We start from the raw sequence: 16,481 nt of genomic DNA on the forward strand, positions 1-16,481 counted from the left end.
CGTGTCCCCTGCATTGGCAGGCAGATTCTCAACCACTGCGCCACCAGGGAAGCCCCTTCCGTGTTGTTTATAATGGAAGTCAAAGTTCTTACAGTTGCCTTTAAGACCCTACATGATCAGTGACCCCTTTTGATCCACTATCTTGTTGACCTCCACCTGGCTCACTTTGGATAATTCTATTCTCTTTACCTCAGAAGCTCTTGGTTGTTCATGTGGTTGGTTGGCTTCCTTATCTTTTTCAGCTCTTTGCGCAAATATCACACGTATCAGTGAGCCTTGCCGTAATCATCATAGTGAAAAGTGCTTCCACCTGTATGGTACATTCTTACTTCATTTTTTTCTATAATACTTATTATTCTTATCTGGCTCTCTATATATTCTACGTGTTCATTTTTTTTAATTGTCTGTCTCTACTACTAAACTATAAACTCCACAAGGGTAGGAATTTTTGTCTGTTTTGTTCACTACTGTATTTTCACTACTTTACATGGCCCTTGGTAGATAGTGGGTTCTCAAAAAATAGTTGTTGATTAAATAAATGCACAGTATCCCTGCTTTACTAATTGTGCTATTTTGAGGTTCAGTTTATAAGGTTTTCTTATAAAGAGGGATATTTGTGTTCATTGGTGGAGGAAAGAAAAGTAAAGAGAGGAGGGTATGGATTATATTTTGTATTTCCTAGTGTTCTTTTGTGTTTTCGTTTTGGTTGTACTTTAAGCCTTTTGTGGTTCATTTATTTCACGACTCTTGAGTTTTGCTGGAATACTAGATTCAGTCATTTACATTTTTCCTCTTTAAAAGTGGGAATATGTATAATAAGAATTGCTTTAGTTTGAAATGGAAATTCTCCAGGGAAAAAAGGTGATGTCATTAGCTGTTGATGCAGCAATCAATTTAAAGAACTTTAGATCTAAGAGACCTTTAATCAGTCTAATTTGAAATAGAAATGTATTCTCTGCTTTATAAATAATTGACTAAAACCAGACCATTAACAAATTAAATAAAGATTTTACTAATGCCAAAGAACTGTGCTGTTAGCAAAATTACTCTTACGTCATAGTCGTCAAAGATGTGCACTTGCTAAATAGAATTGATGTACTTTTTCAGAGTGTTGCCAACTGTGAGAGCATTGGTTGAATGACATTTCGGTGTCCTCAAACTTGTACTATGGTCTTCATATATTCATGGTATGCAGAGGTGGCAAGCAGTCTGAAGGATGATTCATTGATGTTTTCCCTCATCACTTTATAACTTGGATATGAAGACCAATTAGGTATTTTGGCCAAACCTGTGGGTCAAGGAGTATAATTTTAAGTTTCATGCCACCCTGGCAGTGACACTAGGTTGACTTTTGTGGCATCTAAACTTGAGGGTATAGGTTAGAGAGTATCCCTAAGTTGTGATATTTGTAATAAAGCATTTATACCTCTTGTAATGTGGATACTGTATTGCATAATAGTCATCTTCAAGATCCTGACCTTGTCTTCGTATACTTATAGATGTCACAGTATAGAATTCTTTCTCTGGGAGGCAAGTAGTAGTGTGGCTTGTTCCTTTGAGACTTACTGCCTCCTGTTCTTGCCCATGACTAGAGGATGGCAAAGAGGTTGAAGATGTTCTCTCATCGCACCTATACATTCCTCTGTTACAGCCTTTAATATATTGTATCTTTTAAAAAATAGCATTATTAAATTATCATTTACATAGTGTAATCTGTATCCTTTTAATTGCACTGTTTGGTGAATTTTGATAGCGTTGTATCTGTGAGATCATGGTCATAATCAAAATACAGAGCATTTTCATCGTGCTAAAAAGTTTCCTCATGCCCCCTGGCAGTTCTTTCCTCCCTAAACCCTGGCTGCAGGAAACCACTGATCTGCTTTGTGTCACTATAGATTGTGTTTAGTAGCATTTTATATAAATGGAATCATACACATGTACTTTCCTCTGGCTTCTTCCACTGAGTATGATTTTGAGGTTCATCCATGTTGTTTAATTGTTTTTTATTGTGGGTTGGTATTCTTTTTTATTGCGGGGTGGTATTCTATCATACGGATGTGTCACAGTTTGTTTATCCATTCACTTGTTGATGGATAGTGGGGCTCTTTCCAGCTTTGGGCAATTTTGAATAAATCTGTTAGCATTCATGTACACATCTTTTTATGGACATATATTTTCATTTCTCTTGAGTAACTTCTTAGGGGTGGATTGACTGGGTTGTAGGGTCAGTGTATATTTAACTATATGAGAAACTGCCAAACAGTTTTCCAAAGTGGTTATACTATTTTACCTTCCAACCAGCAGTTTCTTCATATCCTGGCCAACACTTGGTGCTGCCATTCTTTAAAGTTTTAGCCGTTCTAATGGGTATAAGGATGTTGAACATAAGGATTTTGAATATCTTTTTATGTGTTTATTGGCCATTTGTTTATCTTCTTTTGTGAATTATCTGTTCCAATCTTCGCCCTTTTTGTATAGATTTCATTTTCTTTTTAAATTTATTTTTCTTTTAACATCTTTATTGGAATATAATTGCTTTACAGTGGGGTAGATTTCATTTTCTTATTGTGATAAGAATTCTTTATATAGTTTGGGTACAAGTCCTTTGTCAGGTATATGTATTGTGAATATTTTATTAGTCCGTGGCTTGCCTTTTTCTTTTTTTTTTTTTTTTTTTAAAGAAATTCACGTTCTTTTATTTATTTATTTATGACTGTGTTGAGTCTTCGCCTCTGTGCGAGGGCTTTCTCTAGTTGCGGCAAGTGGGGACCACTCTTCATCGCGGTGCGTGGGCCTCTCACCATCGCGGCCTCTCTTGCTGCGGAGCACAGGCTCCAGACGCGCAGGCTCAGCAATTGTGGCTCACGGGCCCAGCTGCTCCGTGGCATGTGGGATCCTCCCAGACCAGGGCTCGAACCCGTGTCCCCCGCACCGGCAGGCAGACTCCCAACCACTGCGCCACCAGGGAAGCCCTTGCCTTTTTCTTAATGGTGACTTTTAAAGAAGAGAATTTTTTATTTTGATGAAATCTAGTTTATAATTGTTTTCTTTTATGGTTCATACTTTTATGGCTCTCTCTAAAATCTTTGCCTATCCTAAGATCACAAAGATTTCCTTTTATGTTTTCTTCTGGAGGTTTGATGGTTTTAGCACTTACATTTAGGTCTGTGATCCATTTTGAGTTCATTTTTGTGTTTGGTGTTAGGTAGAGGTTGTTTTTTATTTTGTTTCCATGTACATATCTAGTTGTTCCAGCATCATTTACCTTGGTACCTTCGTTAGAAGTCAATTGATGGGTCTTTATGTCTATCCTTTGCCAATGCCACATTGTCTTTATTGCTGTAGTTTTATATTCTTCAAGTTAGGTAATATAGCTCCTCCAACTCTTTAAAAAAATTGGTTTGACACTTTTAGGTCATTTGCCTTTCCATTTAAATTTTAGAATCAACTTGTCAGTTTCTGTTAAAAAATTCCTGTTGGGGATTTAATTAGATTGTCCTAAATTCTATAGATCATTTTTGGAAGAACTGACATCTTAATAATATTGAATCTTTAAATTCTAGAGCATGGTATATCTCTCCATTTATTGATATCTTCTTTAATTTATTCCAGTAATGTTTGTAGTTTTTCCAGTGACCAGGATTTGCACAAATTTTGTTATCCTTATGCTATAGACTGAATGTTTGTGTCTCTTCAAGATTTGTATGTTGAAACCTCACCCCCATGGTGATGATATTAGGAGGTAGGACCTTTAGGGGGTGATTAGGTAATAAGGAAAGAACCCTAATGAATGGGATTAGTGCCCTTATAAAGAGGCCGTAGAGAACTCCCTTGCCTCCTTCTGCCACGTGAGGATACAAGAAGTCTGCAGTCGGAAAGAGGGCCCTCACTCAACCTTGCTGGCACCCTTATCTCAGACTTCCAGTCTCCACAACTGTGAGAAATAAATGTTGTTATTATTAAGCTGTGCAGTCTGTGGTATTTTGTCTTAGTGGCCTGAACAGACTAAGACTGTGTATTTGCATGATTTTGGTTGCTACTATAAATGGAATTACATTTTTAATATTTTCCAATTGTTTGTTTCCAGTATATTGAAAACTATTGATGTTTCATATTAATCTTTTGCCATAACTTTCTTAAAATTGGCCATTAGTTTTAGTAGCTTTTTTTGCAGTTACTTAGGATTTTCTACATATGTGTTATATCAAAATTACTTTTGTATATGTTTGTCTTCATCGCTAGGCTTGAAGCTCTTGGGACAGAGGTTGTAAGTTTATTGATTTCTATGTCCCCAGCATCTATGATGGTATAAAAGTCAGGTCCATGCTCTTCTGGTTTTTCTCCTTTCTGGCTGCTTCTTTTAGTCAGTCATATTTGCTACTTTCTTCTCATTTCCATAACCTCTAAATTTTGTATTGTGCCAAGAGTCAGTCCCTGATCCTCTTCTTTTTCTTTTCTACTTCCCTGGCAATCACATCTAGGCTTCTGGGTTTAAAAACTATTTTCTAATAAAACATTTTTTCTCTAGCCTACTTGATAGTTTCATTGGATATAGAATAGGCATCTCAAGCTTAACATTAAAAAAATAAACTGATCTTTGGATCATTCCTCTTGAAACTGTTCCTGTAGTTTTCTCATCTCAGTTAATGGTAAACTTGTTTTTGTTTGTTTGTTTGTTTTTGTTTTTTTCATTTGCAGAGGCTAGTCTTTATATCATTGTGCCATTATTATTTAAAAATGGGTAGAAGACTAGGATGAAAGTCTGATTCTACTGATAAGAAGTGTAGGTTTCATCAGCATACAACTTGTGGTATTTACGTAAAGATGGGAATCATTAGTGTCCTGAAAGCAACAGGCTTTTTCTCAAATTATATGCTTGTTGAGTTAAGGCTGATATCTACTGTATATAATAGTTAAGAAAACCACATATATAAAATGCCGGAAATTGAAGATTTTTCTTAATGCCAAGGTATTATTTTTAGCCATTTAGGACTGGAATTTATTATTTTTTGAGTTTTAGATATTCCTCTAGTTAGGACAAAAGTAGGGAACCACTTGCATTCCTTCTGTTAAATTACTTGGTAATTTAATCACCATTTATAATTTTATTATATTTGCAGATTTGTTCTAAGTCCCAAACAAATAGCTTTTTTAGAATCTGATTTTGTAAATTGGGCACTGCCAGCTTAAAAATGGGGAATAAAATTTGGCATCTCCCGGAGGGCATCCAAATGACAGCCTGTTGAAATTTTTGCTGATTTGATTAATGAACCTATTTGAGCAGATTATAAATACCTTCTTCATTTCTTCTACAGCATTTTCTTTCCAAAGGAAAAAGGTGAAAATTTGAGGTATAATCATCAGTGCCTCTATTGTTCACTGGTACATAGAATGTTTCCAATTCATTCATTCACTGTTCATTTCAAATCGAACTTTCTCCACTTAAATTTAGTATCCATTGATGATTTTTACTTGCATCAATTTCTGTAACTTTTGATTTTGATATAATTTCAAACTTAGAGAAAAGTGGGAATAATAGCATAAGGAATCTTCATATAGTCTTTACTCCTATTCACCAGTTGTTTACATTTTTCATATTTAATCTCTAGAATGGGGATAATAAGAGTACCTATCTCAAGGAGTGTTGGTATTGTCTCCTAGTTTCACTGTAAATATTTTGTTAGTTTTGTTTTTCTTACTACTCTGTGTAACTGTAAAGTATTTTTAAAAATAATTCTAGTTATCCTATATTCCCTCTTCATTTAAGTTTTCTGAATACTGATCTTTTTCTGTGAAATTTTATGTGTGGGTGTGTGTATGTGCGTATACCTACATATGGGTTTAGCGATTTTTTATTTTTAATTTTTATATTACTCTTTCATGTGGGCATGGGACAAATATTTTTAAATCACAAAATTCAATAGAAGAGGCTCTAGAATTTAAGAACATCAACCAACGAACTCTTTTTAGTTATGATGGTTTTAAAAATTTACCTTTCCTTGTATTTTTTGATTTGTTTCAATTCAACAGATAGATATAGAGTGCCAACTATATTTAAAAGATACTATTAAAAAAAGAGGGCTTCCCTGGTGGTGCAGTGGTTGAGAATCTGCCTGCTAATGCAGGGGACACGGGTTTGAGCCCTGGTCTGGGAAAATCCCACATGCCGCGGAGCAACTGGGCCCATGAGCCACAACTGCTGAGCCTGTGCGTCTGGAGCCTGTGCCCCGCAACGGGAGGGGCTGTGATAGTGAGAGGCCCGCGCACCGCGATGAAGAGTGGCCCCCGCTTGCCGCAACTAGAGAAAGCCCTCGCACGAAACGAAGACCCAACACAGCTAAAAATAAATAAGTAAATAAATAAATAAATAAATAAAGTAGCTATTAAAAAAAAAAATACTGTAGGAAACATTAGGCGACCCAAATGCCTTATATTTATAATGCTTTGTAGTTTCCAAAACAATTTGAATATGCATTTTCTTATTTGATATTACCAATAACTCAGAAAAGTAGATAATTCACGTAGATTTATTTCCATTTTTTATGAGGAAATTGAGACCTTGAAAGATTGTGACTTAACTATCAGGGTCACCTAGCTAGTGAGTGACAGCGTAAGCATGAACTAAAGCATAAGCTTTAAGTTAGTGATCTCAATTCTCCCATTCCACCTCTGTGCAGTGACTGAGCATACATTAATTTATGCAGAGGTCTGACCTAGTGGGACCATATTTTAATTTATTCACTTAATATTTATCTTTGTCATTTATCTTAAGTACTTAAAGGACAGGGATAGGATTAGTTAAATGAGATCAAAACAGTGTCTTACAGGTCCATACAAATACCTAGAGGGTGCTTTTCAATTAAGACGGTGATGTGTGTCAAAATGCTTGGATATATGAGAGTAGTTATGACATGTTCTTTCCTGTTATATTGGAGGGTCTACTGCATGTGACTGTTGAAAAAGTAGTGGGCTGCTATTAGAGACTATGTTACTACTGCAATCAGTGTTAAAGATCAGTACATTACGCATCCTTAGTTAACATGTACCATTAAATTGATTTTTTTACTTGTGGTATTATGGATTATGTCTTTGCAACATCTTCCCCCTTTTTACCCATAACCTCTAAAAGGTTCAGTGCCAGAAAGTACAGAATTGTATCTTTATTTTCTCATCACATCCTCTCTCGAATAGATAATACTTTCATTGCTCTCTTTCCAGTTTGGCTTTGAGTCACTGCTGTGATTCTAGCTGTTGAACAGTCTTTCAAGTTAGCAATTAGTATTCCAGTTAAGTAAAAATTGTTGTGAGGCTGCCATTCTTACCAGTGTAGCTAAGGTAGTTTTACTAAATCAATTACTAGAGTCATGTTGTCAGAGGTATATGACAATTACATGTCACAAAACTTCCCTAAATATTGATACTTTAGATTTATTGGAAATTAGATTTAAAACTTCATAGTTTTGAGGTTGGAGAAACCAATAATCTGTCCTGTTCAGTAAAGCCACATTTATGCTGCTTAATATTTTGAAACTTAAGCTGTTTTAGTTTGTCTTTACTGTTTTTGCCTTCCTGATTCAATTTTGCTGTTGTTAATTAATAAATTCAAAGAAAGTATTCTAATTAGTTTCTGTCATAACTGGGAACCATAGTAAGTTAGAATACTTTGGAAAGCATGATAACACCTGCTCACTAGTAGATATCAATTCTTTGCCTGGCTCTATTCCAGTCTCACTAACTGTGTCTAAATGTGTGAACCTCTTACCATCTGGGCACTTCAATTTCCCTTTAAAAAAAAAAAAAAAAGTTCTACCGTGTTCTACTTACTGCAAAGAGTTTTGAAAGATAATAGGAGGTCATTAAAGTACTTATCACCAGTATATGCTATTTACTGGTTAAAATTTATAGCTATTTAAAAAACATTGGCTTTAAAATATACTGGTTTTTGTTTTTGTTTTTGTTTTTGGCTGCACCGCGTGGCTTGTGGGATCCTAGTTCCCTGACCAGGGAGGGATCAACCTGGCCCTCGGCAGTGAGAGCGCGGAGTCCTAACCACTGGACGGCCAGGGAATTCCCTAAAATATACTGTTTTAAAATAGTAATTTACTATTTATAAACCATTGACTCCTTTAGTGTAGTTCATCGCTTAGTTTCAGAACTTTTATTTTTAGAACAGAGTGTATTTAAAGACCAGTTTTACTGTTGAATTTGACAGGCGTGGCACGTGGCCAATCTAATGAGCCCAAAGGGATAGTGTACAGAGTGTGCAGGTTAAAGGAGCCCTGGAACTGACTTTCCACAAAGTCCAGGCTCTCCATGTTCATTCCTGCTGATTGGAGATTTGCTTAAAGTTGACTGTTTTCTTCCTTCTGTACCATCTGATTCCAATCTGTGCTTGTCTTTTGTAGCTGGAGACGGTTGGATGGCAGCTTAACCTTCAGATGGCTCACTCTGCCCAAGCAAAACTAAAATCTCCTCAAGCTGTGTTACAGCTAGGAGTGAGCAATGAGGATTCGAAGGTAAGAAAGGGTATCCCATTGAAAGGATGTATTTTGTTTACTAGGTCTTGTACTTTATTGTTAGCAAGGTCTTTGTTCTCTGAATTGAAGATTTAAACATAATTTAATTAAAATTAAAGAAAGATTAACAAAATGACAGATCTTTGTGACAAGTTTTGATGTCAGATTTACATATCACTGTTATTTATTTGAAAAAACAGGTTGTCTTACAAGGTACTTTTCTTGCAAGAATATGTTATAATGTCTTCTTTTAAATTCTGCAAGGGAAAAAATTGGTAGTAGTCATATAAAATTATGATTTTAATGTTTTAGATAATTGTGGATGTTTCTGGGTGTTTTGTGTTTTAAGCTGCATACATATGGCAAAGGGAATAATGTTGTCCAGCCAATGCCTGAAATATGAAGGTGACCTGAGTTCTGTTTGTGTATGTATAGTATGTCTGTGTGTGTATTTAAATCTCAGCTATTACAAAATAGAATTTTGGATTAGTTTTAAACTGCATGGTGATTTCTTCTTTAGTATTAATGTAAGAAAACTTGAACATGTTTTCAAAGGTCAAAGAGTTGCTATGGAATAGTTTTTACTACAGCATATTGAGAAATGTGTATTTCAGTTGTCATTGAATGCTATTTTTATATATTTTTTACTACAATGGAGTATCTTTAAGAGAGAGAGAGAAGGGGGAGTGACTTTTTTTCCTTAAATAAATGAGACTGTCTCATTTTAAGACAAATGAAATAGAGGTGAGAATGAGGTAGGAAGATCTGAAGGAGAAGAGATTACTGTGGCTGTATGTGATCAGAGAAGAATGGAAGAAATGTTATTATTTATAATGGGCATTGAAGGATGTGTATATTATTACTTCTTTGTTAGCACTTTCACTGTTTATTATGTCTTGTACATTTCTGTCTTCCATAAGAACTGGCATCAGTGCCTAGCTCAGGTTACATGTCTACAGAATTTTAGGCAATTGAATTGGATCTTAACATATATAATTTATTAATTTATTACAGTGTTTGCAAAGAATCATTTCATTTCACACATTTTCAACAGAAAAGAACATAAACTTAATGGTTAAGTGTCGAATTGACTGGTATATTATATATGCTCTGCAATTTAGTAGCGGTCTAACCTTGGGCAAGTTACTTAATCTTTATGAGTGTCAGTTTCTTCATCTGTAAAACAGGAATAATATTATCTGTTTCACAGGGTTTTTATGAAGATCAAATACTCAGTGTATGTAAAGTACATGATGCTCTATAAATGCTGGCTGCTGCCATCTTCATCATCATCAATAAAAGTTTTCTTGGGCTAATGAATAAATAAATCTCTTTGTTTTAAACCAAAGCTGCCACTAACTTTATTTCTTGATGAAATTAACCTTTTCCCTTTTCTTTCATTCTTTCTCCCTTTAATTTTTGATCATATTTTTCATATGTATGCTTCTGAGAATAGGGGAGGGAAAGGATAGCCTGGAAAGTCCTTTATTTTTTTTTCTCCCCATGAACTAGGGAAGGCATTCCTTTAGGTTTAGGATAATAACCTGGAACTCAGTGGTGTGGACTGGGACGATTCCATGAGGGAAAACACACACCTGTATACACACATACGTATATGCGTTCTCCAGGTATACGTTCACTGCTTTATTTCTCGTGACTATCATATGTTAAGTCTGAGTAGCTAAATGGAATTTATGGCTTGGAAGGATACAATTTTGACTCTATATTTGATATACTTTAAGCATCATGACTTTGGCAGTGTGTAACTTTGGGATGGATGCTTGAGTCCTCCCAACTTCTTTATTATGTCTTCAAAACATGACTCTGTGTCAGTTATATCTTTAGGCAGTAGGAATGAATGAGTAATGCTTCAAGTAAAAGAGTCATGTTTTTAATTCATATTATTCAGGAAGTCTATACAGATGTGAGATCCAACTCATTTGAGATATAGGTTTGAGTACATTTGTATTTTTCTGTCTGTTGCTATTTTAAAATTTTAGATGAACATTTGGTTATCCTTATGACTTGCAGAGCTAGAGAACCGTTTTCATTAACAGACACTTGGGAAGAGGCGCAGCAGCACACAAATGTAAAGGATATTTTCATTTCGTATGCAGACTTAAGTGACCCTCTTTCTCTGTGTTGCCTATCTCCCCTGTGGCATTTTGTGGATTTGGTCCCTATTTCTTATATATTGTAAGCAGCAGACATAATGGAATGTACAACCACGGTCAACCTGGTTAGAAACATGCCCTCTCCAAGTGACGTGTGCCCTAGCTATAAAGGAACAGTTATCTACCATACCTCTGTTCCCCTCAGTGAACTACTGCTGGGAAGCTTTACTTTTTCTCCATGTTTTTATGATCTGGTATTCTATTCTTTGTACTCTTGTTATATCTGATTCCTTGATGTTAATTTTTACATAACTTCTTTTATTAAGGACCACACACTACTCTTCCCCCAAACATTTGCTCTGTTCTGAAATGAGAATTCGGGAATTCTAGACAGATTAGAATATTAGGTGAAAGGAACATGAGTATGGAACATGTTTTAAAAACCAAATTTGTTAAAGGAAGGGAGAAATTTTATTAAAAGGAAGATTAAAAGTTATCGCTGATTAGTTTATGATGCAGAGTATCATAAAGTACAAAGTTGTCATGCTTAAGAAATTGACATTTGTTTAAAACAGGAAACAGGTAAAATTCTTTCAAATGTATGTTTTACAGTGTAGTTATCCTGAAAGTACACATATATTAAAATAATTCTGAGAGGATTAGAGTCAGTGCAAATTGTAAGAGAATATTTTGATAGTATTTACAATACTTTTGAGCTGCTGAACTGAAAACTTACAGTAATTCGCTGAAAAGCGTGGTTTCTAAGAATCTCTTTCTTCTCATTCCCTTCCAACATACACATGAAAAGTGTAGCCTGCAGTGAAGTTTTAATTGCTGTCACTTTAGATAACATTGTTGTACTGGCCTCCTTTCTGTTAGAACATTTCTGTCTCGAGGCTTTCCTGTTTTGCTACTAATTTTATCATGAAAACTGGATGATTCTAGCTTTTCCTGTAGTATTTTGATAGATATTCTAGTTGTTTTCAGTTAATTTTCTTACTGTTTGTCTACTGCATTTAGCAAAGTAAGATTATCTTCCTGTTCCACACATACCTCAAAACAAGTTTTCTGAGTTTTTTGGCTTTTTTGTTTTTTTTGTTTTACTTCATTAGGGGGCAGTAGAGCTCTTTGCTTACCTAACCTCTGGCACTCACAGTGTTATTTGAAATAACATTCAAAATAATTTGTGAAGTCAGTAGTTGTGGGAAATGCTAAGTGTTTACATTTCTAATCTGTGTATAACAATAGAGTTCTCTTGTTTCCATCAACAAAATTAGTGCCTATTAATCAGATATGTACAGAACAAATAAATAAAATCATCCTGATTTCAATATTTGCTAATTTGTATATGATCATTTGCCAAAATGAAATTTATTAAAAAGCCTTCTACACTGTTGATTTTTTTTGTTACATTCTGCCACCTGTATTAACTTCTCTATGAGAAAAGAGAATACAATAATCCCAAAGATAGTTGAATGGCTGTGTTAGGTTAGAGCATAACTGGTTCCAGACTAGTCATAGACAGTTGAAATTTCTTTATTTATAGAGAATAGCAATTTTATATGTAACAGATTTGGTAATTTTGAATGGCATCAACACTTTAACTGAATATCCTAAAAACACTAAAATATTTGAATTTTACTACTAATCTTGCATTTTCCAAAGTAAATTTGCTGTTCAAGACAATCATATTTTGTAAATGCAGTGATTCTAAATTCTTTTTGTTCATCCTTTAAGAAAGGATCCTTGTGTTTCATTCTTTTTTTCTTCTTCTTTTGAAAGAACTGGGATAAAGTCACCTTGACAAGAGAACTTTCTAAACATTTATCTAAGTGTTCCATTGGATTGTGCTCAGGTTGCAGAAGGGTAATTATGGTCTTGAGTGAACTTAGGACTTTTAATACCAATTTTTAAAATTAGAGGTCTTCATTCTTATTTTCAAAATGTATGACAAATTCTATTTAGATTGAGAAAAGGGGAAAAAAGCCTTTTTTAAATTGCTTACTCTATGTAGATATGGTATTACCTCCTTTGATATTTAAAACATCTCTTCCAGGTATGAATTCTTATTATTATCTGTATTTTATAGATAGATGGAGAAATGGAAACATGTAGTGGTTAGTTTATTTTCCTAGGTTATTCCTAACTAATAAACAGAGCTAGGATTTGAAGTCAGGCAATTTTATTTCAGAGACCTATGCTATATTTATTGCTAGGATACTGTATCATTTTGCTTATTTAATAACTTAGCAGTTATCCTGTAATATGTGTATATGTTTCAAGGTGTTGAAAGCTTTTCTAAAATGCAATGATTGTTTTATTATTGTTCTTCATAAAACTAAAATTACGTGGATTCTAAATTTCCTTTTCTTTTTCTTTGATTAAATTGAAACAATTTTACACTAAAGTCAATGAAAGACGCTAATATATTCTTTTATGTGGTAAGTAAAGTTGTATGTTTTGATGTTGTCTCAGTTCAATAGACACTGCATTTATTAACAGACCTTATTGTAAGGGCTATATGACATCATTGATGTTGATGTGTCGTGAACAAAGAAATAGGGTGTATCATTAAAAACACATCCTTAGCTGTATATATGACAGGTTTCTCAGTAAGAGAAAAACACACATATGCTGTTCAAATCATGAACTCTTTGTATTAGAAATTTAAAGTATGTTGATCTTCTTAAAGGTAATGTTTGTTTTGACTGATTCGGAAGGACCTTCAAATTTTTCTGAGCTGCTTTGATGAACAGGTCTAAATTTTACAAATGTTGTATTTTTATTAATCTAATCTATATAGTGAATATATTTCAGCATATTCTCTTGATAATTTAAATTTATTTTTCTGTGTTACAATATTTGTGCATATATTTATAATGGACATTTTGGAAAATATAGGGAAAAAAAGCCAATTAAAATCAAGTGTAATTCTAGTACCCACAGCATTGTTATGTTTTGTTATATGACCTTCCAGTCATTTTTTTCCTATACCTCTGTTATAAGTGATTTTTTAAAAAACAGTGATGTTTGCATTTGGTTTAAGAAAAGAATTGAACTTTTGTTATTACTGTTCAGTACTAGATGTGGTATGAGAAGATAGTCTCATTCATCAGTCAGAACTTTTTTTTTCTTTTTTGATAAATAGCAATTATTCATTTTCTACAGTATACTATCTTATGATCTGAAAAGACATTCTATAAAGTCTTGGGCTTTTTTACTCACTGATTGTGATCAGAAATTTATAAAATTAGCTTTGTCTAATGAGCAGGTCTGTGTCAAGATACTTTTATTTGTGTCATTTTATTCAGGGTGTAGAAGAATTTTAAGACAGGTCAGTGGTTTTTACTTTTGAAATGAAATGATTGATGAATATTGCTTGTCTTTTAAAAAAGATGTTTCTGGTTCTTTTTTTATTACCTAAGTTGTATACGTTTATTTTGAAAATTTTATAGATATGGAAAGAAAAACTCACAGATTTACCACCACTGTGCAGTCTCTTTTATTTCAGTGTTCGTTCAATAGCTACTTTCTTTTGAAAGTCTTCTTTGATTTTATATTCTGCTTTTTTCATTTAACTCTGTAACAGATCTTTTCCATATTCAGACTCATCACTAATATATTTTAAATGACTGACTGCATCACATTTTGGCTATGACTTACTATAATTTCCTACCAGTTCCTCTGTTGTCAAATAATGAGTTTGCTTCCAGTATTTTCCTATTATATTGTGATAAACATCTTTGTGTATAAATACATGGTAGGTGTTCAGTAAACACTTATTGGATGATGAATGAACAAATGAATGAATGAATAAAGCATCCTTGGAATTTATGGTTATTCTTCAGGAGTGTAATTACTGGGTGAAAGGGTGTAAACCAAAAAAAAGGTCCTTACTGTAGTTTGATAATTGGCTTTTCATAATCGTTTTAGGAACACACACACTCAAAGGTGGCATTCAAAGGATATAAGAGCTTCTGGAGAAAAGTGTAACATTACTATCTCAAAAGTAGGTTCTTTGATAACTAGTTAATTATTTTGGATAATTTTAGGAGACCAGTGAAAAGCCCTGGTATTTTTGTAAGATTATAGAGCCTTCTCATTTATAATTTCTTTATCCCATTAGTATACACATTAAAGAAGCTTTTGTTGTATGTGTTTTATTTTATTATAGAACATGTAGAAGCAATCTCATAAAATATTCTAGCAGTTAGAGTAAATAGAAACAGCCCTTATTTGGTAGACAATTGCCCATATACTTTGAAAAAAAAGCCTGGTTCTTTGCAATCAAATTTATTTATTTAAGTAATCCTAAGGCTTTGTGGCTCTAGTTTTCTGATTCTTAATTTTGTTTTGTATCCTTTTTCATTGCGATCAGTTTCTCAATGATAGTATCCTTTAAGGTGTCATGTTTTCTAAATGAGAGCAATACAAAACTGTCTTTCCTCAATTTAGTGTGTTGTTTTTTTTTTTTTAGTTTTGTGATCAGTATGACTTTCTGAAAGACCTTAGGTATTCAAGTATATTGAAGTGTTCAAATCATACGTGTATAGCTCCTTGGTATCACAAAATGAACCCCCTTGTATGCGTGTGAAGAGTAAGTCTTTTTCTGTACTTTAGGTTGCCTAATGGAAAGTCTGCATTTATCCATAATAAGACTTTTAAGCTAGCAAAAATATTGTTTTAGACACTGTGTATCTTTGATGAGTAAAAACAAAATATTAATACACAGTGTGATGGAAGTTAGTATTCATGTGGAGAAAATGATAAAAACGACTTGGAGGAGAAAATCTTTTTTTTTTTTTTTTAATTTTATTTATTTATTTATTTATTTTCAGCTGTGTTGGGTCTTCGTTTCTGTGTGAGGGCTTTCTCTAGTTGCGGCAAGCGGGGGCCACTCTTCATCGCGGTGCGCGGGCCTCTCACTATCGCGGCCTCTCCCGTTGCGGAGCACAGGCTCCAGACGCGCAGGCTCAGTAGTTGTGGCTCACGGGCTTAGTTGCTCCACGGCATGTGGGATCTTCCCAGACCAGGGCTCGAACCCGTGTCTCCTGCATTGGCAGGCAGATTCTTACCACTGCGCCACCAGGGAAGCCCCAGGAGAAAATCTTTTTAAAAAATACTCCATTCGTGTATTTCATAATTTAAAAAATCATCTTTTTACTAAAATTCTTTTCAGAAATTTTGTGAAATTTCCAAGTAGGCAAACAATATCACCCTCACTTTTCTTTCCTAGCTTCTGAACTTCTTTACTTTTTTGAAATCTGGAGGCAATTGATAATTGTAGAATTCCTCAAACATAATAGAATATGTTTAAAAGTACCTTTAAATTTTGTTTAATGTATTTTTATGGATTAGAAATGATAGTAATGTAAATGAGTGGCTTATGTATTTTGAAATAAAAGTGTTAACAATGAATTAGATATCTGAACAAATAAAATTCAATAAATTAAAGTTCAATAAATTAAATAAGCAACAACTTTTAAAATAGCTCAAATTCAATTCAAGAAATATTTATTAAACCTTTACCATGCATGAGGTACTAGACAAGGTATTTGTGATATAGACGGGTTTTATTTTCCATCATGGAGCTTATGGTCTAAAAGGGAATACATACATTAAGCCGGTAAATATATTTAAGTTTAGTGACTGTTACAAAAGAGGAAATACATGGAACTGTGGAAACTGACAGCAAGGAGTTGGAGACTGCAACAGGCAGGGGAGTTTCAGGTGGAGGAAAGAACACATGAAAAAGGATAGGGGCTTATCTTCTGAGCATGTTGAGTATGAGGTAGCTGAAATATCCAGGTGGAGGAAAGAACACATGAAAAAGGATAGAGGCTTATCTTCT

General features: G+C 34.0%; 1 protein-coding gene across 3 annotated transcripts in view; it reads left to right on the forward strand.

Moving 5' to 3' along the window:
• COMMD10 (COMM domain containing 10) overlaps window positions 1-16,481 on the forward strand; it is a 167,966-nt gene that overhangs the window by 19,923 nt on the left and 131,562 nt on the right. For 2 of the 3 annotated variants that reach the window (XM_059919421.1, XM_059919423.1), the window contains exon 5: window positions 8,406-8,516. In XM_059919421.1, the coding sequence (XP_059775404.1) occupies window positions 8,406-8,516 (111 nt within the window). Of the gene's footprint in view, window positions 1-8,405; window positions 8,517-9,726; window positions 9,810-16,481 lie in introns of those variants that run through there. The other variant, XM_059919422.1, reaches the window with a different exon arrangement.

Source organism: Balaenoptera ricei, chromosome 3, assembly GCF_028023285.1.
Source record: "Balaenoptera ricei isolate mBalRic1 chromosome 3, mBalRic1.hap2, whole genome shotgun sequence".
NCBI lineage: Eukaryota > Metazoa > Chordata > Mammalia > Artiodactyla > Balaenopteridae > Balaenoptera > Balaenoptera ricei.